Genomic DNA, 26,761 nt, shown 5'->3' with positions numbered 1-26,761 from the left:
CAGATAGCTGCATACTGCTCCACCATGTATGAATACGGCCTTTCACGCAGAGGCTGATGGTTGTTTAGGGGTAAATGGTTCTACTGGATCCGTTTGGTGGCTTTCGTTCTAATGAGCGATCTGTTGATGAGCTCTGTCAGGGTATATGAGCCACAGGCAAAGCCCATGGTATTCGTCTGACCGCAGACTCATAAAAAATCTATATCATTAGCCATTACAGTAGGCTACTCACAAATGAAAACTGGTTTCGTATGTTTCAGCTGTTGTGGTTCTTGAATGCTCGGATCACAATCGCACAAAGACATTAAGCTCAATTCTTCTAATGAAATTCAGGAAGCACTGATAAATCGAAGTCTTAAACCACCTTGACCATGACTCCTGAACAAATCTGATTTGAGAAATTGAATCACAGATGTGTAGCATGTGGGAATTAAGTCTGTGTAGATGTGTAGCATGCTGTGGTTTGCCTAACTGGGGTTTGTGAGGGAACTGCAAGTGGTTTTTGAGTTAATGAAAAGCTATCATTAACTGATGAATTAAGGTATAAAAATGACAATAAATTAAAAATAAAATCAAAATGAAAGAATTTAATTGTTTGCCTGCATGTCATGTGATCAAAGAACTGTAAACATAGAAATGTGTTATTTAATTATTTAAATATTAACATAACATTTCTGGGTACTTCAAGTAAATATTTCATGTCAAAGAGGTTCAGCTGGCAAAAAACATTTAAGAATTTCAGCTGTAAGGTAATACTGTACATTATTTGCTTGACATGAAAAATATATAAAGAAACAAGAAAGGAAATGTAGGGAAAACATAAAGAAATGAACTCTGAATTCACAATTTAAATGATTAGTGCAACCAAAAATGAAATATTCTGTTGTCATTTACTCACTGTCATGTCGTTCCAAATCTGTATGACTTTTCTTCTTTCTTCAGTGGAACATAAAAGGAGAATTCACAAAAGAAGACTGTGCTCTCATTCTTTTCCATTTAACTACAATGAACGGGGAATTTGGGCTTTTAAACTTCAAAATGAATGCAAAAGCACCATAAAATCATCATTAAAACATCCTAAACAGATGTGAATTTATTTACATACACATTAAAATATTCTGCTTTCACTGTGTACTCTGAAATCCACATTTGATGATCTAATGAAAACAGTTACAAAAAAATGAGGGTCATAACATAGCTGTACAATACATTAATATTTATCATAATCCAACACAGGAACATTTACTTTTTCATGGAATTAGGAAATATAACAGTGCACAAAATACTGCTACATGTACATATAGTATATACAGACATATCCTAAAATAGCTAAAAATAAAAAGTTAAAACACTAAAAGTGACATTTTCACAGCTTCCTACTATGTATTTACAATTAATGTTGTACAACAAATGTAAATGTACAACAAATTGCTATTACATTGTCCCACAATGCATTCGATATTATTAGCAAGCTAAGCAGACATCAATATCCTCACCTTTCAGGAATTACCAACAGGTTCAAATCCTGCACCTATAAAACAAATTCTCTGAGATACTCAGGAAACTACTTTAGAGATTCCTGTCTCTTGAATTTTTAGTAAAACACCAGCAAAGTGCTAAAATGGTTTTATGTTCTTCAATCTAAAGCTGCCAGCCACCTTCTCCCATTGTAGCTCATTCATCACCCAGATGCTGCAGTTTAACCAGTCATATAATGCACTGTGAGGGAGTTTACTTTCGTAAACATGCAACATATTATAGGTGTCTCAAATGTGCCTTAAATTCTCCTCTCCTTGCCATAGGGAGTAATAGAAGTGGATAGGAGGATGAGAAGAAGTTCAGGGAACAGACGATAGGGTGCAGTCTAAAATACCTCCTCTTCTTCAGCTTCACATCCGTAGTCTGTAAAGAGAAAGATTGTAATGAATTCTGTCACTTCTGGATACATGTTGAAAAAAGAGAAAGCTAAAGATTAGATCAAATTATATTGGTAGACTGCTACTAGGACACTACTGTGATAAGCAACTATTTGTAGATGTATGACTTGCAGAGGAGCAGAGATAGGAGCAGTTTATCAAGATGATAAACACTTCAAATGCAGTCTGCCACGAATGCTAGAGTTACAGCCCACTTAGCATTACGCAATTTGTCAAAATGAAGAGCCAGACCTTGGAACTAATCTAGGAAACTCTTGATCATTGAACCCTTGAACCGTGACTTCATTATCCTTGTCAGTGACACGACTACAATCCGCTGTGACATACTAACCATTTCCACCTATCAGCTCCATGGCGCTAATGCAAGACTCCTCTGCCTCTTCCTCATTCTCCTCTTCCTCCTCAGCGGGTTCCTCATATGCCACAGGCCCACTTTCCAACACGGGGGGAGGGGTGGGGGCCGGAGGGGGCTCTGGGGCTGCAGGAGGCAACATCATGGTAATGCTAGGAGTGACCTGAAATAAATAATGTTTTAGAACAATAAGAGACAACAGATTTGTATATAAACTAACAATGCTTCCCTGAAATTCTACTGTCAGATATAAATCGTTGTGCTTATGTTGGTGATTACGGTTCGAATCTGGTCAGCAATGTGTCTTGATCCCATTCCCCCTCAATCTGCCTAATTATCTCCATAATGTTCAATACTGAAGTGTGCATCTAATGAATTGAACTGTGATGCTCATGTGGGTAATGTAGATTCGAATCTGGCCTGCAACAAGTCCCGATCCTATTTGCCCCAAATAATTTCCATAATAATGTTCATTATACTGATTCATAGTTAGCATCATAGTGTGGTGGCTAGCAAATGTGCTTCTGACATGTTAAATCAAGGTGCTCGTGTGGGAAATGCAGTTTAGAATCTGGCTTGCAACAAGTTCCGAGCCCATTTCCTGTTTTTTCCAAATAATTTCCACAATAATGTTCAAAAAACTGCTCATATGGGTTATGCAGGTTTGAATCTGGCCTGCAACAAGTCCTGATCACATTTCCCTATTTCATCCTGAATAATTTCCATATTATATTAATTTAAATGCTATTTTTAGTCAGCACTATAGTGTAGAGACTAACATACATGCATTTGACATGTTGAATCTTGGTGCTCATGTGGGAAATGCAGGTTTGAATCTGGCCTGCAACAACTCCTAATCTCTTTTTCACAAATATTTTCTATAATAATGCTCAATACTGATTCTTACTCTGTAGTGTAGTGGCTAGCATTAGTGCATCTGACATGTTGAACCACGGTGCTCATGTGGAAAATGCAGGTTTGACTCTGGCCTTCAACCTCCACTGATTCCCCTCCGCTTCTTTTCTCCATAATAATTTCCTGTCATTTTCTACTCTCTGTCCCAAAAAAAAAACAAAAAACTAAAAATAGTGATTCTACACAGTCGAGGAAAAAACAGATTAAATCGAAAAGAACGAGCCCAAGTGAATAAGGGCTACATTTCCCAGCAGGCATCTGTGTAAGGAAGTACAGCTCAGGGGAAGCAGAGGCCTAAATCAATTATCATGTTGTGAAAAACGGAGGAAGAGCATGAAAGTCTTGCCGCTGTACCGTGAGGCCGCTCTTCAGGCAGTGCCAGTTAAGGGGAAACAGCAGCAGCAGGGTTCTTGTAATAGGGGCTGCCAAGCTTGGCAAACGCCTAGAAGACGCCCTGCAGCTCACCTGTGGGTTACACCCAGAGTGAGTAACCCAGGCTGGGATCACAGAGATAAGCAGAGGCCTAATGACTAGAGAATCTGGGCTGGGGCTTTAATGATCTCATTAGGAAGAAGAAAATTAAGAAAAAGATAAAAGATAATATTCCAGTATTTTTCTGTTTAATACATTCTACAATTTCATACGACATCTGAACTAAGACCTCTAATGCATATCTCAAGCACTGCATGAATGCTCTGCTTGTTCTTGTTTTGTGGGAAAAAAGGGCGAACAGCTCTGAATCTCTCTGAGAAAGGCACAATACATTATATAAAACTGATTTAGTTCAGAACATCTTGGCAGCAACCTGGATGAGACAGCGAGGGGCTTCATTGCGAGAGCAAAGTTGACCCCTGCAATCATATTGTGCGTGATTTTCCCCCCACAACAGCTATTTTGTCTATTTGTACATGCATTTCAGGCCACACTGCTGTTTATTTAAGCCTGACTATTTTGAACAGAGACACTAAGACCCAGCGAGCACAGAGGCAATCCATCAAATTTTGTGCCTTGAACATTATCACAAATATTGACTTTCAATTAAATGTATATGCCATATTTACCCTGCATTGTGAAATATGCTGGTTCGATATTTACTGCCATGACATTTAGCTATGAAGTATTTGATTATCGTGATGGATTTACCACTGAAGTCAAGTAGGTTTAGTCAAGTGAATTTGATTTGACCTCAACTAAGCTGATATTCATGAAATATTGTTCATTAGGTCAACAAGAAAACAGACCACAAACAGTTCTGCACTGGGATGTCATTCAGTAAGCACATTAGATCTTGGGTTATGAAATAAGGTGCATAGTTATAAATTTGGTTTTTAATGTCCAGGGCTGTAGTTCCAATCGAATTGGTAGCAACAAGAATAACTATGGTTTGTGATGACAGGTGTTTTGTATGATTGTTATTGGCAGAAATCATCAAATTTCAAACCAAACATTTAAAACTATGACATATTACATTTATAAAATTTAATTTTGCATATTGTTGGGCCTACTAACATTTGAAACATATTTTTAATCATAAAAATACATTTTAGTAATGTTGGATTACCACTTGATGTCCAATGTAAAATAAACCTATTAAAATATTAAGTAATAATACAAGGCACTCATTCAACCTACCGGTGTGGCTGCTGTTGTCTTCTTCTTGGGTGCGGATGATATTAAGGGGCGGAGTCTAAAGAAAGGAAAGCAGAAAGAATAAAATAATTATTTAGTGAATCTTCAGTGGCCTCAAACTTCTTCAGAGCAGCTTATACATTGACATAAGAGCTCAAGAGCTCATAACCGGCCTAATTTTCCTTCTAAAAATATGAAAATATGAAGCATACTTCCTACCCCCTCTTTACTCCCACCCCATAGCAGATTACTGAGGCATATCTAAAGCAATAGATTCACACTGAGACCTGCACTACTGGGGCTAAAGAAGCCCTGTGGCACTAATGAAATGCTTAGCTTACACTTCCCGGCGACTGGATTTAAACATCAAACACCAGCACTATTTTGGGCTAATATTAAAGAGACCAGTATAAAACATTAATTAGTTTGATGGGGGAATGTGAGTGAGGAAGAAGGGAACTTTCTGAAATGAGAATGACCTTGATCTGGCTTCATGTTAGTCCAGTGAAAACCGAGAAGACAGACTGCTATTTATGTCACAATTATGATTAGCTGGTTTGGAGCTTAAAGTGCTACAATGGCAATGAAAGGTTTTGTCTATTCACAACTGATGATTTTTATACATATAAGACAGAAGAAGAATATATAGATAAGTTATTTAAAGGGATAGTTCATCCGAAAATTTAAATTCTGTCATTAATAACTCACCCTCATGTCATTCCAAACCTGTAACACCTTTGTTCATCCTCAGAACACAAATTAAGATATTTTTGATGAAATCAGAGAGCTTTCTGACCCTGCATAGACAGCAACATTAAAGTCATTAAAAAGTGTTCTGAAGATGATATGGGTTTCATTATTAATAAATAATAATAATAATTTAAATGTCAAATTTCAAAAGCTAACTTAAAAAGATATGTTTTCACCAGATTTAAAAAAAAATCTGAATGCTTATAGCTTGTCTCATTTCAACCTGGAAAACTTTACAGATTTCCAGGCATAATGGCTAAAAGCAGTTTTGCCAGATCTCATACAGTATGGTTCACATTACAAAAAATTGTGTGTGGTTTGTTGTGTAAGGTGCCTTCGAATGCCCAGAGCTTCACCTGAATGTGCTAGAATGACTGTGCATAAAAACAGTATTATAACTGGGCAAGCATTTACACAATAATATGCAAAACAGCACTGACTGTCTATAGAAAGTTGCCTCTTAAAGATTTAGGGTGCTTTATAGTGAATACCACTGAAGATGCAAGCCAAAAATCCATAAATTTTGGAAAGCTGTAGCAAGACAGACATGAATGGTGTAAACTGTCCATTGTGTTATGTCGCATGTACATTTATTGTGTACTTGCAAAAGTATTGTTGAACACTGTATACGCAAAAGCAGCTTCACAATATTGTCAAAATACACAGAACAAACCACACAAATACACACTAACACAGGCATATAAACACAAAATAAAGTGCAGAAAAGCTGGGCAGCGACTACGCCTCCCTGGTGAGATCTCCCTGAGGACTTAGCGAGAGCACTTTCTTGGCCGATAAGGGAAAGTGCTGCTAATTAATCTGCTTAAGAAAGAGAGGAGGAGGACGGAAAGAGCGAGCGAGAGAGAAAGTACATGCTGAGAAAGGGGCTTCCTTTGTGGTAACTCATTAGGAGTGGCGGCCTACATTAGCCATCTGCAGCATGCTGGCCAGACAGGGCCCAGTCGAGTCTGTTCTGGCCAGATCTGCTCCATGCACCAGTGTCCTGGCCCTGGCACACATCCTCAACATAACTACAGCATTAGGATTATCCAACACATTACTGGAAAACACAATCACCCCCGAGCGGCCTCGCAGAGTGAATAGTCTTGGGAAGAGACGCAGATCTACAACCCAAGTGTGACTAATACACTTACAAATCTTCAGCCATGGAAGTGAAATGGCCTCCAGTTAAATCTAGAGCACATATTGTGTATCGGATGCCTCTGCTTGCGGGGATTGAGAAACGTAGATAATCTTACAATACTGAATGCACCAGCTCAGCTGAAGTGAGTGAGAATGCTGCTAAAAACGAGCCAGGCGGAAGACCTGCGCAGAAGGTTCAGAAAGGTTGTTTTTCCTCCTTCAAGGGCAAATCAAGGGCCCAAAAAAATCACTTTCTTAATCAAAAGTTCTTATTTTCCAGTAAAAAAAAAACCTCTCTCTCTCTCTCTCTATATATATATATAAAACAAGATTAACTTGAGAAGCAAATAAAATAATAAGACAAATTTTCCAGAGGAAAAAAATACCTTTCTCTTGTTTTAAACATAAGTTCACATGATTTCATTTAAAGCTTAAATGTTAAAAACAAGAAGAAAAAAAAGCTGTTTACCACAGGGGTAAGGAAAATAAACCTAATTCAAGATATATTCTCTGTAAACAAGTCTTAATTTCTTATATCATTTTGCTGTGTGGAGTCGACTGAGCTGTAACTGGGTCCTCAAAACACTACAGTAAAGCGCATCTGCTATAAAAGTAAAGTAATTACTGTTATATACCTTGTTTTAAAGGTGCTAAGAGGGATGTTAGCCGCTTCACTAACTTCTGCTACTGAATTGGACCGCCCGTCTCTACAAGTCCTGTCCTCCAAACCCAATGTCAGCTATCCTGGCTGCTCAAAATGACTGACAGGTGGAGAACGCCTCAAAGTGTTCAGACTAAAATAACCGCCTGTGGTCAGATTCATTTTTGCAGTTTACATGGGCTGCCACGGAGAATATCAGGCAGCTTTCAGTAATATCTGTCAGAGAGTATGTGTCCATGTTACATGTTAGTCCATACAGCAAGATTCACTTTTCTAAACCCATCCTTCAGTCCCCATAACAAAGCTGATAACCCGGTACAATAAGGTTGTTTCAAACTGTTGGCACCAAAATGGACTCCTTGTTTTAACCCACTGGTCTAAAACTCAATTCCTGGAGGGCCACAGCTCTGCACAGTTTTGCTCCAACCCTAATCAAACACACCTGTTCCAGCATATCAAGGTCTTCAGGATTACTAGAAACTTCCAAGCAGGTGTGAGTTGGAGCTAAACTCTGCAGAGCTGTGGCCCTTCAGGAATTGAATTTGAGACCACTGTAAATTTAACCAAAATCTAAGACAACACTAAATATTTTAAATGTAGTTTATTCCATAGTAAAAATATAGATAAACATTTTTATTATTTCTCTCATTATTTTGTGTGTACTATAAATTTTATTAAAGTATTGTGTTAGTTTAGCAATGGAACTTTTTCACGGACTGTGATGACGCGTTTCTACAGTTTTTAACATCATAAATTAAGTTTTGTTTTTTTTTTTATTTATTTTTGCCATTTTTGCGTTTTATTAGGATAGGACAGTAAACATTGACAGGAAATAAAGTGGGAGAGAGAGGGGGTATAGGAATGGGAAAGGACCGTGAGCCGGGACTAGGAGCCTGGGACGAACTGGGATCGCCAAAGTTTTTTTTTTTTATAAAATTGTAAAAATATTTATAATTTTAATAATGTACTGGTTATAAATGTACATTTTCATTTTTAAAATGTACATTTATAACACTATAATTTGTATTATATTAATTTGGAATGTATTTACAGAAAACTAGTTAACATGCTTGAGCGAATAAATTATATATAGAAAGTGACATTATCACTAACATTGATCTATCGCGAGTTTAAGCACTCTCAAAAAAACAAAACTATCGTTATAATCACTGAAGCTGTATACACTGAGAAATGAATCTCTTACTTACATTGTACGTACATCTGCTCTTTGTTGTTTATGATGAGAGAATTCGCAAGAGTCCGGAAATTCAGTCAGCGAACGCCCGAACACTCAACAAAACTGATCTGTTTCAACGATGACTCATCTGAACGCCTCTGATTGGCCATTGCATTCCTAAGCTCAACAGAATTGTGTGTGATTGGTTAAAATGCGCAACACTGTAAAAACGCCTAAAATGAAATACGGTGCAACATGAGCAGATCTTAATTTAATGCCGCAATCGACACTGTCTATTCATATTCACTTTGTTAGCAACAGACGTAATAGATTTAATTTGTTTGTGCAGGGGCATTTTTGTCCAATTTAGTGGCATTTTTGCCCCAAGTCCCCGTGGCCAGGGGAAGGCTAAGCCTTACACATGCTCCGCCCATGGTTGTAGCTTCCATTTCATGACGACTTCCACTTCTAAGAACCTCTGGAAATGTGAAACGGGTCCGTTGTGATCCAAAGTCAAATCTTGCTGTGCAAACAGTCATTATAAATCAGGATGTTGCCTAACATCACGTACTGAACAGACGTGATACGACAATCTTCCAGTGATAAACAACTGGCCACAGCCAACTGGAAGATATTTAATGTGCAGCTGTGTGACCAATATGATTTCACAGACAATGGTATAGAAAAAAAATCAGCAAAAATGGCCACTGTGGCATGCCCTGCACAAAATCTAGAGTTAAGGTGCTGTCACATTTACACTTTTACAGTGAAATTGCATGTCATTTTAATTGGAATCCACAGGATTAGGAATTTTGCATTGATTTGTTGAACTTTCAAATTGTTCATTTACCGTTTTTACTAATACAAAGCTGCTTGGTTTAGAAGTAAGTGAAGTAAGCAGTGTTTAATGCATCACTACACTACTGACAATGGAACTACTTTGTCTAAAAAATTTCACTGAAGTTTTGCTAATGTGATCGTGCTATAAAATGTAAGACATCAGAATATAGTGTTTTTGAAGGAGGCAGCCTATGAAGACAGCAGACAGCTCATCAAGATTTGGATCAGAGCCATTAGCTCTCAATCTGATGCACATGTCAGACATTCTTGCTCGAACACAGACATACACCGGCTCCGGAGTTCAGTGAACACTGACCCTCCCATGGCCGCCTCTATAAATCACGGATGCAATTTATGATGGACCGTCTGCTCTTCTCTAAACACATTACAATCAGCTGGCTCGGCTCACGGGCGGCACCGAGGCCCTTTAACCGGGCAGAATTAACAGCGTAAACTCCAGTGTCAGATGGGCAAAACACTGTAAACACATCCAATTATTCTTCAAGAGCTCTTTTATGCGTTTAATAGCAGGCATCTGCAGCCCAGAGAGGACAGATCAGTGAGCGGCAGAGAAAGAGAGAGAGAGAGAATGCGAGAAGCAGACAGAGAGCAGGACTGTTCAGATAAGTGTATCTCGAGGACAAGCTCTAAATATGACTGTTGAACTCTGGTCTTCTCTGTCTCGGTTTCCACAGCACTGCCCCTTCATGCCCGGCAGGGGCTGACCACATCACAACCCAATCCCCCATAAGCCTCCTGGGTACCACACTCACATATTACACACATGACTGGGAGTGACACTGAGCTGAACGGCCTCTAGCATGGGACCTGGACCGCTGGGAACCGCGAGGGTCCTGTATGTGTTTGGAGGTTACAGGTCAAAATGTGGGGCCTGTATAAGCACACATTCAGTATTGTGTGTGCACACTCTGAAAAGTGAAGGGTAAGTGACCAATGATGTCAGTAGCTGTGTGTTTGCTCTGTGAGCTAAGTGTGAATTACAGTGGAGTGAGATGCAGTGGCGTTTGCTAATGCACCTTGCTGGGCAACTGGTCTGCCAAAAACAGGGGTCACATTAAGGCCACAAACCAAATATGTAAGACATGAGATTGTGAACAAGGTTGATTGAATTTACAAAGTCTTTTTGTTTAAATTAAACTCCAGTTTTTGTATGCTGTGTCTCGTTAGTATGAATTAGCGCATTGTGAATACAAATTTGGTTACAGACAAGGATCTTGATTCTCTGAACATTGAGACACTGATGACTTGAGCATTAAAATATCACTGTCACTTATCAGCAACATCGCTGTAAACCACTGTTCGAAGGATTGGGTTTGGTAAGATTTATTAATGTTTCTTGAGTCTCTTATGCTCACCAAGGCTGCATTTATTTGACCAAAAATACAGTAAAAACAGTAATATTGTAAATTATTATTAAAATTTAAAATAACAGTTTTCTACTTTAATATATCTTAAAATGCAATTTATTTCTGGCAAAACTGGAAAATTCCTGGAAAATTCAGCATCATTACTCCAGTATTCAGTGTCACACGATCCTTCAGAAAATGATATGATTTGCTGCTCAAAGAACATTTTGTGATTTTTTTTTTTCATTTTAACTTTATAAAAAATGTCTTTATTCTTACTACTGATCAATTTAGTGCATTCGTGCTGAACAAAAGCACTTTTTAAAAGAAAGTCTATTTATTTATTCATTTAATCTTACTGACCACAAACTTTTTAACAGTATAAAATAATAAAATGCTTCTGGGACAATTTTTGTTTATCTTTCAGCATCATTGTAACAGATAAAAAGTACAGTGTCATTTTGAAATACGCTCTCAGCCTCCATTTCTGTTGAGACTGAATAAAACATGACGACAGTTCAGTAGGTGAACATATGCATTTTGAGAATTTTGTAGGAGTGAACATACAGACTGTGCTACATCAACATCTTTTATGTCAGGCTGTGAGATATACATATAGCTACAGTAAGTCTTTGGTCACGACTGACAACGTTGACTGGCATTTTAAGTCTTCAGTGTCTGTGTTCATTCTGACATCCTCATTTACATACAAAATTGAAATGATGACTGTGATACTGTCAAAACTTCATCTGAGACAAAGATATCATTAAGGCGATTAATCAGTTTGCACGTGTAAACCCAAGCTTCCAATTTTGCCCTAAGACTAAAGAAATCTTTTATGATCTCTGAAATGTCTCTTAAATCCCAACACGCACCCATCTTATTAAAACCAACTTAAAAAGAGGATGATTTTTCAGCAGGACCTAAACAGCTGAATCTGAGTTAAATATGACAGAACACAAGGTTCAGTTTAATATACTGAGTAATGCATTTCATTAAATTGAGAAAAGTCTGTCAGCCTAGCAAAACCATAGTGGCTAAACACTGCATTATCTTCAGATATACTGTACACAGGAGGTCTGAGGTACTGCAACATCAGGTAGCATCTGTGCATTGCTTCCCCCTCACAGGATTTTCACAGGATTTTCGAAAGTGTGAAGTCAAAATCGGTACATCTGCAGAACAGAACTGTGACATCTTAACTGAAAGTAAATCACCAGAAGCAGATGGATGACCTGCATTATTGAACAGAGTGCTACATTTTGGGTGTCCCTCTCGTGACCTATCAGGAGGTGGTAAAAATGGGCCTATCCACAGGTCAGATGGGGTGCCCTCGGGGCCGAATGGGTGAAGCTGGTGAGGACGCCCAGTCCTTATGCCAGGTCCCCCCCGGCAGCCCGCTCCTGCCCTGGGCCAGATGGTGAATGAGCTGGCTAATGGAGCGAATTCATGCAAGACAAATTTGCCCACTTAACAATCAATCCCAACACTGCTCTGTCATCAATAATTTCCTAGGATCTCCCAGGACTCTTTCAAAGGCAGAATGAAGCACTGATGTAAACACCATCAGGTCTGTGAGAGATAAAGCTCTGAATAAACGAGCAAGCAAACAAAAGCATATAGAGTTGTTCAGTATGCAGTTCAAAGCATGTTTCCATAAACATATAAACATAACTGAACATGGTTGGACTTGATTATGTGATTAATGTATTAGATTAAATAGATATAGATAAATATTATAGTTAATACTATTCTTAATACCTATTATAAAATTATAATAATTATAATCATAAATATATAACATAAAGACAGTTTAACAATAAATTCCAAATGGATGAGGTTCAACCACAAATTCAAAACTATAACCATAAACCGTAAACCATGAACAGCCTACAGTGAAGCTGACAAACAATTTTATTTGGTGGAAGACCAAATGTTTATTATGATTCTTAATATGATGATTATTAATAAAAGTATTTACTGAACATTGATGTCTATAATCATGCCACAGAATGGCCTACTTAAACTAGAATAAATGTAATGCACAGCCTCTCATGGCTTTTTGCTTTAATAACATTGGATAAAATCTTTGGTGCTTCTAGTCTAAATTTATACAGTTGTTTCCTCATCTTCCAGCTACATATATGTAATTCTAGCAGCAAAGTATGTATTTGAGTACCAAAGCTAACAGTCTATTCACATATGGGTTATATATAACACATTGAAGGCTGTAGGGCGGAAATTAAACACTTCCACTATTACTGATGTGTTCTTATGGGCTTTGTAGCTAGGCAACACATTTAAACGGCTCTTAGTGTGATCTCATTTTTTTTTAAAAAGGGGGGGAAAAAAACTGGCCTAGACTCAGCCATTTCAGAGGGAGCACTCCGCCGGGCCCATATGCCAGTCTGCCAATAATGCATGTCGATGAAATCTGACAGGGGGAAGTAATATTTCTGTTGAACCAATATTACACGTCAGCTGGCTTTGTGTAAATAAATCTATGGGGGGAGAGAAGTGTAATGGATGGAGGCTCTCCTCCACCAGCTTTGGGTGCCACTACGCAGCTGTAATCCCTGCTTTCCAGCTGGGGGTATAAGTGTTTAAGTTGTAGGGGCAGTCGGAGAGCAGATTGAGGGGCAGGTCTAAACATAAAATGCAAATATTCATAAATAATTCAAAATTAATTAGCTAAAATATAGATTACTCAATCCCTTTTGCATTTATTCATGCTTAAAACAAATATAAACCAGTCTTAAGTCTTAAACCATTTCAAAAATAGCTTCAAGTAGAAACATGAGAAATATGTCAAAGAAAAGGTGAAAAGGTGAAGGATAGAAAGAATGTAAACAAAACCAAAACATCAGGCAATAGTGTTCAAACCAGTGTCTAAACTACTTTACAGCTAGTCTTCAATGACCTATAATAGCCAAACCCACTATTACCTCTTTGGGAGTGAACCTCATTCCACCTCAAAATGGTTGCACAGCTAGAAAAATATCAATAATAACCATCAAATATCACTGAACTCATATAAAACAGTGGGGAAGCTTACACAGAGTCTGTCTGCGCTGAGAACAGCAGCAACATACAACAAAAAAGCTTCCCCACAAATAATCACAGAGCATCCTCTTCCTGAAGGACAAAGCCATTATGCATTCAGCTCCTTCTCTCAGATCTAGCATGATGGAGGAGATACCTGCAATCTGACCCTGGAGGAGGCAACAATTAGGGCCCAGTGGTTTCTACACCTCGTGGTGACAAGGCATCTTATCACACTTCCTGCAGGCCACTGAGGAAGGCCCCCAGGGGTCTGACTCGGGGGCAAGGCTTCGAGAGAAATAAAGATCCATGGAGGAGAAGAAAGGTGTGATTATCCTACTTATATCTCACCCTCTAGCAGTCCAGAGCAACAGAGGGGAGGATTTGTCCCCGATTTCACTGTTGTGACTTTAGATTACTTTTGAGTAGGTGTTTTTGAGTATCTTGTTTATCGCATTGATTTAAATAGGATAATCTTGTACCATATTATAAAAATACAAAGTTTAAGAAAATATTTTCCATTCATTGTTATTAACAACATGAAGTGCATTAAACATTATATTATGTCAAGGTTTTCCAAACTGGGCTTTGTGAAGGAACTGTAGGTGGTTATAATAATAATTAATTTAATCATAATTTTTTTTTATGAAAATAAGTCATTATAAAATCAATCAAAATAAAACATTTACTAAAAACATGAAATATTTAATTTGTTTACCTGCATGTCATGTGACCATAACCAGCCTCAGAGAACCATGAACATGCAAATGTGATACTTAATTATTAAAACATTTATTTTAAAATCAAGTAAAAATATTAGGTGAAAGAGGATCAGATGAGAAAAAAATGATTTGTGCATCGTGTTCGAAAGACAAAAGCCTATATATATATATTATACAACTAAATAAAATTTGTGACATTAAAAAAAGTGACATTTGTTTTGTTTTGAACTTTCTATTTATCAAAGAATCCTGAAAATAATGTATCATGATTTCCACAAAAATAATAGAGTTTAATAAGGATCATGCAATTAAGCTTGAGTAACGATGCTGAAAATTTAGCTTTGTCATCACAGGAATGAATTACATTTTAAAATCCATTTTAAAAATCCATACCAAAATAATTTCAGAATTTTACAGTTTTTACGGTTTTCTGTGATCAAATAAATGCTGCTTTGGTGAGAATAAGAGACTTCTGATCCTAAGCTTTTGAACCATAGTGTATACATTTTAAACAGACACCCCAAAATTACATATAAAATACATGCACACACAAATGTGCAATACACTAAAAGTATCCTGTAAACTGCCTCCAACACTCATATTATTCACCAACCATGGCGCTGTTGAAGCGACTTCTTAATCATTGCCTACCACCAAACAAAACAGTGTGTGGGAGTGAGAACGCCCTGAACCGATCACACACGAAGAATTTGACATGCCGCGAAGCCTCCATGGAGCAAGTAGCAATTTTCTTCTCATCAAAGGGACCGCTGCTTAGTAACAGCTTTCGCCCAAAACCTGTAGCGCTTTGTGTACGACAAAGCCATCAAAACTTTGCAGTGGCAAGGAAAGTGCACAGGAGGTTCAATCACCTGCAATCACAATAACATCTGTACATGCATATCTGCCCCATGCCACCAGGAGACAGAGCAGTTTCCATTAACGGCTTGGAGTCAGTCAGGGAAGATGAGTGGGAGAAGACTTCTGCTGACACAGCTTGAGAAGTGTGCTGTGACTGAGTCAACCTCCCTCTGTGACTCTAGTGCAGATGGAAGGGAAAGGTAAGAGAGCGCGCAAGGTTTTCAAGATGGCCTCTCGGCATCACCTGCAGATTTCTGGCCTTGTAACATCTGTTGAGGTGAGTGATGGGTGTGGAGGTGTATAGAGCACAACAGGCAAGTTTTGGAAGTAAAAATCTCATTCATTTTCTCCATATTTTAACAGTAACATAAACCTTTCAAGACATGAGATATGAGATGGTTATGATTATATATACAATTCCGTTCAACAGTTTGGGGTCAAATAAATAATTTCAAATAAATGCTGTTCTTTTGAAATTTCTTTTCATCAAAAAATCCTGAAAAATAAATTGGTTCGTTATCGGTTTTCACAAAAGTATTAAGTAACACAACTGCTTTCAACACTGATAATAAAAAATGTTTCTTGAGCATCAAATCAGCATATTACAATGATTTCTGAAGGATCATGTGACACTGAAGACTGAAGTAATGGTGCTTAAAATTCAGCTTTGCATCACAGGAATAAACTACATTTTAAATATATATTCAAATAGAAAACAGTTATTTTTTATTGTAATATTTCACAATATGGTTTTACTGTATTTTAAACCCCAATTTTTGAAGGGTAATGTACATCTGCAGAATGCAAGAGTCACTCAATAACACTCAAATTCTCTACCCACAATCCTGAAGCAGTCAATGCCTTGGGTTCACCAATCAGAGAAGTCGATGTTGCCAAAGAACCACACCCATAAATGCAAATGACAGTCAAATCAGTCTTTCCAACAAACAACTTAGATTTTTATATATACTTATTTATGCAATTCATTTACATTTATAATATATTAAATGACATATTTTATAATAAATGTTGATAATTCAATAGTTTGTCATGGGCCACAGTGTTAATTAACTCGTGAAAGACATTAGTGCATTTGTGCTTTCTCTGATTTTCAAGTATTTTTGCTTCAAAAAAGTTGGAGCTGGGCGTTTTTGCTCATGTTTTTTTTCCCCCCTATTGAGAAAATGAATGTGAAAATACTTATAGAACTAAGAATGCTAAAAAAGTGTGGTCTCATCGATTTTTAGCCAAAATGTTTGCACCAAAATGATCAACTACAGCTATTACAAGCAGAAGTTACGCTAACATTTGGGTTGTCTTGTAGATCTATGATCAACTATGGATTTCCTTCCCTTATCATTGTGATTTCATTAGAGCCGCTCTAAAATCCAGAGTTATTTCTAGTGACCTCACTATATTAAATGAAACAATCCAGCTGCTTTGCCTCAACCAAACATGATTCCCATCAGCAGGATGTGGCTACCTTACTCCCACCACCAGACATCCTCTGGACTAACAGATCTCAACCCACTGATAAATGGCATCCTCGAACAATAGAGCCCTCCATGCTGAGAGACCCGGCTTAAAACCTTTTCACCGAGCTTAGAGGTCGAGAACCAGGCACAAGATGATCCTAGAGGTCCTTCCTACCACCTTATCTCACTTAGGCCTACGAGTACAACAACAAGAGATTTTCTGTCACAAAAGACTTTAGAGAACGACTTTGCTATACAGCCAGGTTCCACGCTGGTCCTGGGTCAACGTGACCATGCTAGAAACAAACAAAATTACTCATTCTGCTGCTCTTGTTGCTAGGAGTTGGTGAAGGGTTTTTGGCGACAAGGAGCTCCATTGAGATGGACCGAATGACACTCTCCACAGTCGGTTGCCTTGGTTTGCTGCCCTCTAGAACGCAAGTCGATGGGGTCTAACAGTATGGACATTGAAAGCCTGCTGTAATAATAAGCAAAAAGCCATACTGCTGGAAGTGGACTAACGTTAGGGTGGAAACAGAAAGGGAAGGATCTGTGAAACGCATCAGGGCACCCGGGCTCATTGGCCATTTCCGGATGTGCCAGGCAAAATAAATGAGAGTGTAGGCCTGGTGGAAAGTACATCTCAGGAATAACTCATACCGTCTGACCTTAAGCTAACATTTACAAATCAGTCTCCACTCACATTGTCATGGTGCTAAAAAACCAGACTGGATCTGGTAGAGAGCAGAAATACATATACTTCTTCACTCCCAAGTCCCCATGGTCGATGCTGCTCCTCAAATCATGAGTCTGATTTCAAAAGCGGGAGCCGTTACTGTAAAACGAGGATCAGAAACAGGATCAGGCAGCACGCTGGAGCTGGGAGGTGAAGCGTTCTGTCGGGATGTCACTTTTTCTGAGGTACGCCGAGAAGAGAGGCATAGACAGGTCATCCTCGAGCACCGAGATCAGATTTACACTTCAAAAAGCAAATCCCAGCAGTTTTAAGAACGGTTTACCCTTTACTAAAAGACAAGGGTAGAAAAGGAAAAAGGTTTGAAGAGGTGAAAAAAGGGGGAAGGAAATTAAAGAATAGGAACTGGAGGGCAATTATCTTCTTATCTTTTTGGAGGAGCGCTTCAACGTTGCTGTTAGTTTGGAGGTCGTCCAGAGGTTCAATCTGGCAGCTGGTGTGTGAGGCTGGTAAAGGGGGAGGGATGTTACCAATTCTACCTGGTTAGCAGAACGTCTAAGGGGTCTGTCAGCTACTCAAGGCAGTGAAGAAGAGTAACAACAGGACCTAGAAAAATAGATCTATGACAAATAGATCTATTCAGGCCCAAAAATGACTTATGGAACAGCTCATATAAGAAAATATATTTGAAGAAATGTGCTTTGATCAGTGTGAGTGCGAGTTTTCTGACAGCAAGAACTGCATGCATTGTGAACAATGAGCAATTGGGCAATCGTAGACATTTATTTCTGCAGACTTAGTCAATTCAGAAGAGAAAAGTGGCTACTGGCTCTTTTGAACCATTTAAAAGTACTGCGTGAAATATCTTAGACAGTTGCTACTTGCAAGTCGTGGCAACGAAACTAAAACTCTTTGCCCTCCCATGACAGCTCATTACAAATGTTCCCATGTTTCAACAAGCTCTCTCAACTGGAGCTGGAACTAAATTCAAGTTTATCGTCCAATTTGTTCCACAGTGTCATCAGACTATGATGATTTAATATTTTTACACTGGCCTCTGCTATTCTGCCAGCTGATGGGGCGAACAACAGTTCAAGCAAAGTGACTTACATCATGCCTCGCAACACTAGAGAATTTTCATGAACAAATATTGGTATTAAATTAACAAATTAAGTAAATACATTTAGAAATGGCTTTTAGGACATACAAATATAATTTAACATGGAATTCCTGAATAAAATGGGGTAAAATTACTTAAGAAAAAGAAATAAAAAAGACGTACACTACCATTCAAAGTTTTGGGGTCAGTTTTCTTTTTACATTAGTATAAAACAATTCTATTCTATTCTACAGCCTTAAAAAAGTATTAGATTTTACACAAAAATATTACACAGCAGACAGCACAAATGTTTTTAGCATTGATAATAACAAGACATCAGCTTAGAATTATTTCTGAAAGATAATGAAGATCCTGAAGACTGGAGTAATGATTCTGAAAATTCAGCTTGCCATCACAATAAATTACACTTTAAAATAAATTTTAACAAACATGACATTTTTTGTATTGATAAATGCAGCATTGGTGAGCATTAGAGACTTCTCTTTAAAAACATAAAAAAATCTGACCGGCCCCAAAGTTTTGAACGGTAGTGTAACAAAAATAATAATTTCAAGAAAATATATTGCATTTCCACCAGGCAAAGAGAGTGACAACACTAGCCAGCTATGTTTTTATATCTTCAGGATATCCACTATATTTAGATTTAAAAAATCTCAAAGGTAATAAAAGCAATGTGAGAGTTGTATAGTTTGTTTCAAACACGTTCATGAATATAAGATTGAAAAGAAAGGGGTCAGTAAATTGCCATTTCGAAGCTTCAGGATATGAGGTCTCCGACAGCGTTCATATGTCTGATTCATCATCATCTCACCATTCAGAATGAAATTAGTAATTATCATTAACGAAATGGACTGGAGGAAAGACATAACGCAATGAGAAATTATCTTTCAATGCCAAAGTGTAGAAGTCCTGATCTTGCGCTCTGTCTGTCTGTCGTATATTCATTACTTCTCTCACAGGGACGTTTGGAGCCCTGGAGGACTATTAATTGGAGAAGGGGCAGGCTCCCAGCATGCACTACAGGGTGCCAGGTGATGGCAGACAGACAGTCCTGGCACTGAATTGATGACAAGCTTTCTCCTGGTAGAAATGACTGTGAAGGTCAGCCAAAGGAGCAAAGCAAAGACAAAATGTTGGAGGCCGACAAGAAGAAATGTAGTCCTCCAAACGCAAAGGAACAGCCTTTTTGATCATGTCCTTTGTCTGAGGAACAAAAGAGTCTCTTTGCCACTTGGAGCAGGTCCCTGTTACTACATAAAGACAGACTTAGTGGTTTCAGGGAGTGAAAAAGCAGAAAAAGTTGTAAAGCGCACCATGAGCCAACAGTAACCAAGTGAAAAAAATCAAAATAAACAACAGATTCACTCTTCATTAAATCCTCACCTCTTGCCCATGAGGCTTGCAGGTTTTGCGAGGCCAAGATTGCTCTTGTTTGGCTGCTTCTTGCGGCGGATCAGCTTTTTGCGCCCAGAGCCACCGGCAGGCACATCCTCGGCTTGCTGGGTGGCGTTGCTCCCGCTGCCCTTGCTGTTGAGGTCCCGCAAAACATCATAATTGATCTTACTGGAGATCTTTTTCTGCTCCAGCATCTTCTCTATGGCCTCTCCCGCAGTGCTGGCCAGGATCGGCTCTCGCTTCTTGGACGGCTTCTTTGGCTAGACAAATTGGAATAGGAGTTGTTTACAGTGAAAAACAAACATTGGAGTCAGTGCTTACATGGCTCTTATTCATAGAGTCCTTTGGCTTTCTAAAAACATTTCTGAAGGCTAAAAGCATACTGGTAACTTAAGTAAGTGATCATTTCTATCTCTTTGGGCATCTGGGTCTCATTTTCCCCATTGGGCCTTGATATAATGATGTCAGGCTAACAGCTGTCAACAGCAAAGTGACAGAATCCCATTAGTAGCCTGGAAAAGCTATCAAGCCCATCTGATCTAGTCACCACTGACCGTGTTCCTCGTGTAGCAAAGTGGAACAAGTCTCTTCACAGTCAGCAAGTGGACTACTGTACCTGAAATTGCTATTAGGCTCAAGGCACCTCATTAGAGATGCAGAGCAGGGCTGGCTAATCCAACCCCGACAGGGAGTCACGGTGCAGATGTCAGAGCAGACAGGTTAAGGAGAGGCGACACTGAGAACCTGGGGTGAAACCAGAGGAGCAAGTGAAGTTAAAATGGAAAGTATGCGGTCTCTTAGGACCTGCAGCTGCTGAGTGTCTGAAGACCCTGGCATGGGAGGAAAGCCCACGTTGACAACATAAGAAAAAGGCAGACGTGCAAACACACACACACACACACACAACATGCTCACCTTCTCCTTATAGGTCCCTTGCTCCTTCTCTTTAGCTATTCTTTCCTCTTTTTCTGAAAAAAAAATAAAACAAAATAGGGAGACACAATGGCTTTATCAAATGGAGTGTTTTAGACTAGACACAAAAAGCAATAAAAAAATAAAGGACTTTAAAAACTCAAAAAACTCTTACAACGTTGAGCAGATTAACTTTAGGACGTCAATCTTTTATTTTTCACAGTAAAAATCAAACTTAATTTCACAAAGTTCAATCATGGGATGAAATTGCAGGAAGTAGTTCACTGTGCCAGTATTTAAAAACAAAATCCTTCCTTTCACTGAATTTTTATCTCTGTGGTTGAGCAGTCTCTTGCCTCTGACGTCAGCACAGATCGAGTGTATGAGCTTGTGTTAATAAATGCATTAAGCTCTTCTTTTCCTATTCGCTTACCTTTCTGTTCCCTCAAATATTCCTCGTTCTGTTTCATCCACAGCTCTGTCTTGGCCTCCACCTCTATCTCGTTCAAAATGTACTGCAGAGAAGATAACAGGCCTATGCTGATAAGTAATGCTAAGAGGTGATCATTTATGAATCCGGGATGCAGAACATCAGACAGTTTTTTGAACTTCACATGACCTGCTAAAGTTCAATAAAAGTTTCAAGCTCCATTTTCAGAGAACAACACAGTAATGTGTTACACTGCAATAATGTGTTTCGCTTAATTAGTATTTTTGTCTTGTTTTTCCACACAAGACATAACACATGCTTTCAGCATAAGCATAAAGTCTGAGGAACAAAAGAGTCTCTTTGCCACTTGGAGCAGGTCCCTGTTACTACATAAAGACAGACTTAGTGGTTTCAGGGAGTGAAAAAGCAGAAAAAGTTGTAAAGCGCACCATGAGCCAACAGTAACCAAGTGAAAAAAATCAAAATAAACAACAGATTCACTCTTCATTAAATCCTCACCTCTTGCCCATGAGGCTTGCAGGTTTTGCGAGGCCAAGATTGCTCTTGTTTGGCTGCTTCTTGCGGCGGATCAGCTTTTTGCGCCCAGAGCCACCGGCAGGCACATCCTCGGCTTGCTGGGTGGCGTTGCTCCCGCTGCCCTTGCTGTTGAGGTCCCGCAAAACATCATAATTGATCTTACTGGAGATCTTTTTCTGCTCCAGCATCTTCTCTATGGCCTCTCCCGCAGTGCTGGCCAGGATCGGCTCTCGCTTCTTGGACGGCTTCTTTGGCTAGACAAATTGGAATAGGAGTTGTTTACAGTGAAAAACAAACATTGGAGTCAGTGCTTACATGGCTCTTATTCATAGAGTCCTTTGGCTTTCTAAAAACATTTCTGAAGGCTAAAAGCATACTGGTAACTTAAGTAAGTGATCATTTCTATCTCTTTGGGCATCTGGGTCTCATTTTCCCCATTGGGCCTTGATATAATGATGTCAGGCTAACAGCTGTCAACAGCAAAGTGACAGAATCCCATTAGTAGCCTGGAAAAACTATCAAGCCCATCTGATCTAGTCACCACTGACCGTGTTCCTCGTGTAGCAAAGTGGAACAAGTCTCTTCACAGTCAGCAAGTGGACTACTGTACCTGAAATTGCTATCAGGCTCAAGGCACCTCATTAGAGGTGCAGAGCAGGGCCGGCTAATCCAACCCCGACTGGAAGTCACGGTGCAGATGTCAGAGCAGACAGGTTAAGGAGAGGCGACACTGAGAGCCTGGGGTGAAACCAGAGGAGCAAGTGAAGTTAAAATGGAAAGTATGTGGTCTCCTAGGACCTGCAGCTGCTGAGTGTCTGAAGACCCCGGCATGTGAGGGAAGCCCAGGCAGACGCACACACTCACGACTTACTCACCTTCTCTTTATAGGTCCCTTGTTCCTTCTCTTTAGCTATTCTCTCCTCTTTTTCTGAAAAACATAAATAAAAATAGGGAGACACAATGGCTTTATCAAATGGAGTGCTTTAGAGTAGACACAAAAAGCAATAAAAAAATAAAGGGCTTCAAAAACTCAACAAACTCTTACAATGTTTTAACTTTAGGAGGTCTTTTATCTAACTTAATCTCACAAGGTTCAGTCGTGGGATAAAATTGCAGGAAGCAGTTCACTGTGCAAGTATTTAAAAACAAAATCCTTCCTTTCACTGAATTTTTATCTCTGTGGTTGAGCAGTCTCTTGCCTCTGACGTCAGCACAGATCGAGTGTATGAGCTTGTGTTAATAAATGCATTAAGCTCTTCTTTTCCTATTCGCTTACCTTTCTGTTCCCTCAAATATTCCTCGTTCTGTTTCATCCACAGCTCTGTCTTGGCCTCCACCTCTATCTCGTTCAAAATGTACTGCAGAGAAGATAACAGGCCTATGCTGATAAGTAATGCTAAGAGGTGATCATTTATGAATCCGGGATGCAGAACATCAGACAGTTTTTTGAACTTCACATGACCTGCTAAAGTTCAATAAAAGTTTCAAGCTCCATTTTCAGAGAACAACACAGTAATGTTTTACACTGCAATAATGTGTTTCGCTTAATTAGTATTTTTGTCTTGTTTTTCCACACAAGACATAACACATGCTTTCAGCATAAGCATAAATCCAACAACATTTTGTGAGATTTATGTCTTATTACCTAACAGAATTTTGATTTAAGTAAAGGTATCTTCTTGTAAAGATGTTTAGATATTTTTACCAGAAAAAAGCAGTGCAAGTCAAGTGAATATAAGAGTTTATCCATAAATCCATTAATAAAACTACATACCTTTTCAATTTCTTCTTCATCAATCCCATCCAGATCCAGTTCCCCATTATCTGATTTATCCTCCACTATAGAAAGACAAAGACACAAAAATGAATAAAGTGAGAAAACATGATGACAAAGGAGTCTGATTATGTGATTTTTGTGGAAGCAATTCCCATCAGATAGCATGCACAGACTATTCAGGTGAATTCCCCATTTCAGAATGAAACTGAAGAAAATTGTCCTGCTTGACTGGAGTCTGCAGCTGTCAGAGATGGTACACTACACAGGAAGTACTTTGGTGGCGTTCTCCCAATAATGCACGCACTGCCAGCTCTTTGTTGTGTAATTGCCATTAATAGGCTTAGCGGTGATATGAAAGGATTTCGTGTGTTCCTCAAATACTTTCCCAAATTGTCTTAAAATCCACAGTGTCACATTCATTAATCCCTAAATTAAAATCTCATATTGAGGCAAATATGAACAGCAATGTTACTGTACGCTACAATACAAAATGTCCTGATGTAACCTCAGATTCACATAAATATGTGTTATAAGCACCACCTGAATACAATTAGCAAGTGTCTATAAGAATATATAAATATAAATGTGATCAGGGCAAGAAAAGAGAGCTGCAAATAGACATGATGAAAGAAAACAATCACAAAATAAAGCAGCATCTCTGCCTGTAAATGAGAATCTAATGGGTAGAGAATTAAAAACATATGAACATTTGGAATCCAAGAATCAATAGTGTTTACTCAAGATGGATCAAGTATAAACTATCTAGATAACACAAAAGAAACACCCTGATTCTGAATACCATTTGTATTCAGTTTTGCGTTATCTATTCAAGCTAACCTTTTTAAAAACCTAGCCAAAGGATTGAACTAAAGCAAACAACAACACACAAACCTTTCTCTGTAAGTGACTTTAAAGCTGATTTTCATATGACGAAAATTCTTTCTCCTAATATAAAGAGCTGCAAAGTTGGCCTGGGAAAAGTGTGATTGGATTGGTGGAGCCTCTGTGGATCAAGACCAGATGTTCATTAATTGAACATAGAGAGATCTGAATGGCGTCTCTACTGTGGCCATCCGACTCACATTCACACGCTTGTGACGTTCTCACAGCGAGACAGATTTAAATATCTGAACTGAGACAAAAGAAAATAGATCACAATCTGTCCCCATCTCAGATTCTTACACTTGCATGTGTGAGGTTTAAGACACATCACACTACTTCAAAGGCTGTAGTGTCCAGTATCATTTGACTGAGTATCATTTGAGATGCAAACATCAGAGGCACCTTCTAAAAAATGGATTCTAACTCCAGTTTAACAGCCAAGGAAAGAAAAACAAGCCACATTACATAATGTGGGGTCAGCACTGGAATGCTTGAGGGTCCATAGAAAATTTGAGGGGGGAAAAAACCCCAGTAATTTTAAAGCATTTGATATTATTACGGTTTCATTGCCTTTTATAGACCAGACATCATTAAATTAATCATGATTATTTTATTCTATTGACAATTTTAGATTTTAAAAGCAACAAATAAATCTAAATCTTTACAATTTTATTAAATACAAAGATTTAGTTTATATATCTAACATTATTTTAACAAAAGGAGCATAATATTTGCAGGTCCTGGGTATGAAATAGTTTAAAGACCCCTTAAAAATCTAAACTGTTGACAAATTTATAACTAGCGTCCTTAATAACAACACATTCAGTTCAATGGCACAGATATTGGAAGGTAAATCTATTCTCCCCTTGAAGACTGAGGTTTGTAATCTGGGTGCTGTGTGGGTCAAGCAATTGTGTACAAATGTCCTAACTCACAATTTCTTTGTCACATGGTTTCAGTCAAAGGCCAGTCTCATATGAAATGTTTGTGGTTGCTCTCACTACCTTCTTCACACCGTCAATTACATCTTCTACTATCTCCAATTGCCTGCTCCTCTAACACCTGGTTTTCAACGGGTAGGTGAATTCTAAATCTTTAGCAGGACTGTAATTGAATCCAGGTATTTCGTCCATAAGATGGAGATAGGATACTTGCTCAGGCATGGACCAACATGGGCACACTGGTCTATGAGAGAATTGGGCTTGTTTGCAGGCAGCTTGGAGTGGCTGTCACATATCAAACCCAGTGGAGCAAATCACAGCGTTTCCCCAGAGCGATTGCACAGCCGGATTGGATAGAAGGGAGAAAGAAAAACAACATGCCTCGATCAGGTTTCTGCTCTTTAGAAGGCTGGCGTGTGGCTGATTGGGGTTGGATAGATGACGGTAGCCTCTCACAAGGAGCTCCAATTTCGAAGGGGGTTGAAAAATGTGAAAGTAGTCACCCAAAGGTCACACAGACTAAGCTATACAACCAACAAATAGCATACAGCTTGAAGTCACCAATTTTAGCTAAATTTTAAAAGTCAACAATTTTAGCTAAATTTTGTAGCCAACAAAAAAAGGTCAATTGTAAAATAAATTGTCAACAGAATACAGATATATAACACAGAAGTCACTTTCAAACTAAGCAGATTTCTGTTGGTCAGTGTGTTGAATTTGCATGTCCAACTTGAACATGAGCTCAATCTGCATGGGGAACTTTTTTGCCCTCCCATGAAACTCCCAATTCCTATTAGAATGGCATAATGCAGCTTTTGTCGAACAATAAACATCCAATTTATCTCAAATTATCGTCGCATCTGAATGGCAAGAAAGAAATAAGAATATATGAATAATTTAAACTCTCTGTTTTTCATTCAATAGCTCTAAACTACCACAACAGTACGAAGCAATGTGTTAAACTCCATAAATAAATAAATAATTAAATAAATAAATGTAAAATCCAAGTACCAAAAAGTAAAAAATTAGTACTTATGAATTTCAAAGTAGCTATGTGATGAATAAACGAAAATTTAAGTCATTACTAATTCTCAAATTAAATACGACATTTGTTCATGAGACACGTGCAATCCAATGATTTGATATTATTGACGTCCAACCTGTGGCACCATATTTGATTTGAAATCTGGCTTCACAAAAAC

At 38.5% G+C, this 26,761-nt stretch overlaps 1 protein-coding gene across 1 annotated transcript in view; it reads right to left on the bottom strand.

The window, feature by feature from the left end:
• Positions 1-899: 899 nt before the first annotated feature.
• Positions 900-26,761, bottom strand: part of LOC107755207 (transcription factor IIIB 90 kDa subunit-like) — a 63,312-nt gene continuing 37,450 nt past the window's right edge. The window contains exons 12-18 of the mRNA XM_016571926.1: positions 23,734-23,798; positions 23,236-23,317; positions 22,835-22,887; positions 21,942-22,213; positions 4,837-4,891; positions 2,269-2,452; positions 900-1,902 (exon numbers count right to left, since the gene is read on the bottom strand). Coding sequence (XP_016427412.1) covers positions 1,865-1,902; positions 2,269-2,452; positions 4,837-4,891; positions 21,942-22,213; positions 22,835-22,887; positions 23,236-23,317; positions 23,734-23,798 — 749 coding nt within the window. The 3' untranslated portion in view covers positions 900-1,864. The remainder of the gene's footprint in view (positions 1,903-2,268; positions 2,453-4,836; positions 4,892-21,941; positions 22,214-22,834; positions 22,888-23,235; positions 23,318-23,733; positions 23,799-26,761) is intronic.

The sequence above is a fragment of the Sinocyclocheilus rhinocerous genome, unplaced genomic scaffold, assembly GCF_001515625.1.
Source record: "Sinocyclocheilus rhinocerous isolate Xijiao unplaced genomic scaffold, SAMN03320098_v1.1 scaffold562, whole genome shotgun sequence".
In the NCBI taxonomy this organism is placed as follows: Eukaryota; Metazoa; Chordata; class Actinopteri; order Cypriniformes; family Cyprinidae; genus Sinocyclocheilus; species Sinocyclocheilus rhinocerous.
The sequence above is the reverse complement of the archived record's forward strand: the minus strand, read 5'-3'. Positions and strand labels throughout refer to the sequence as shown.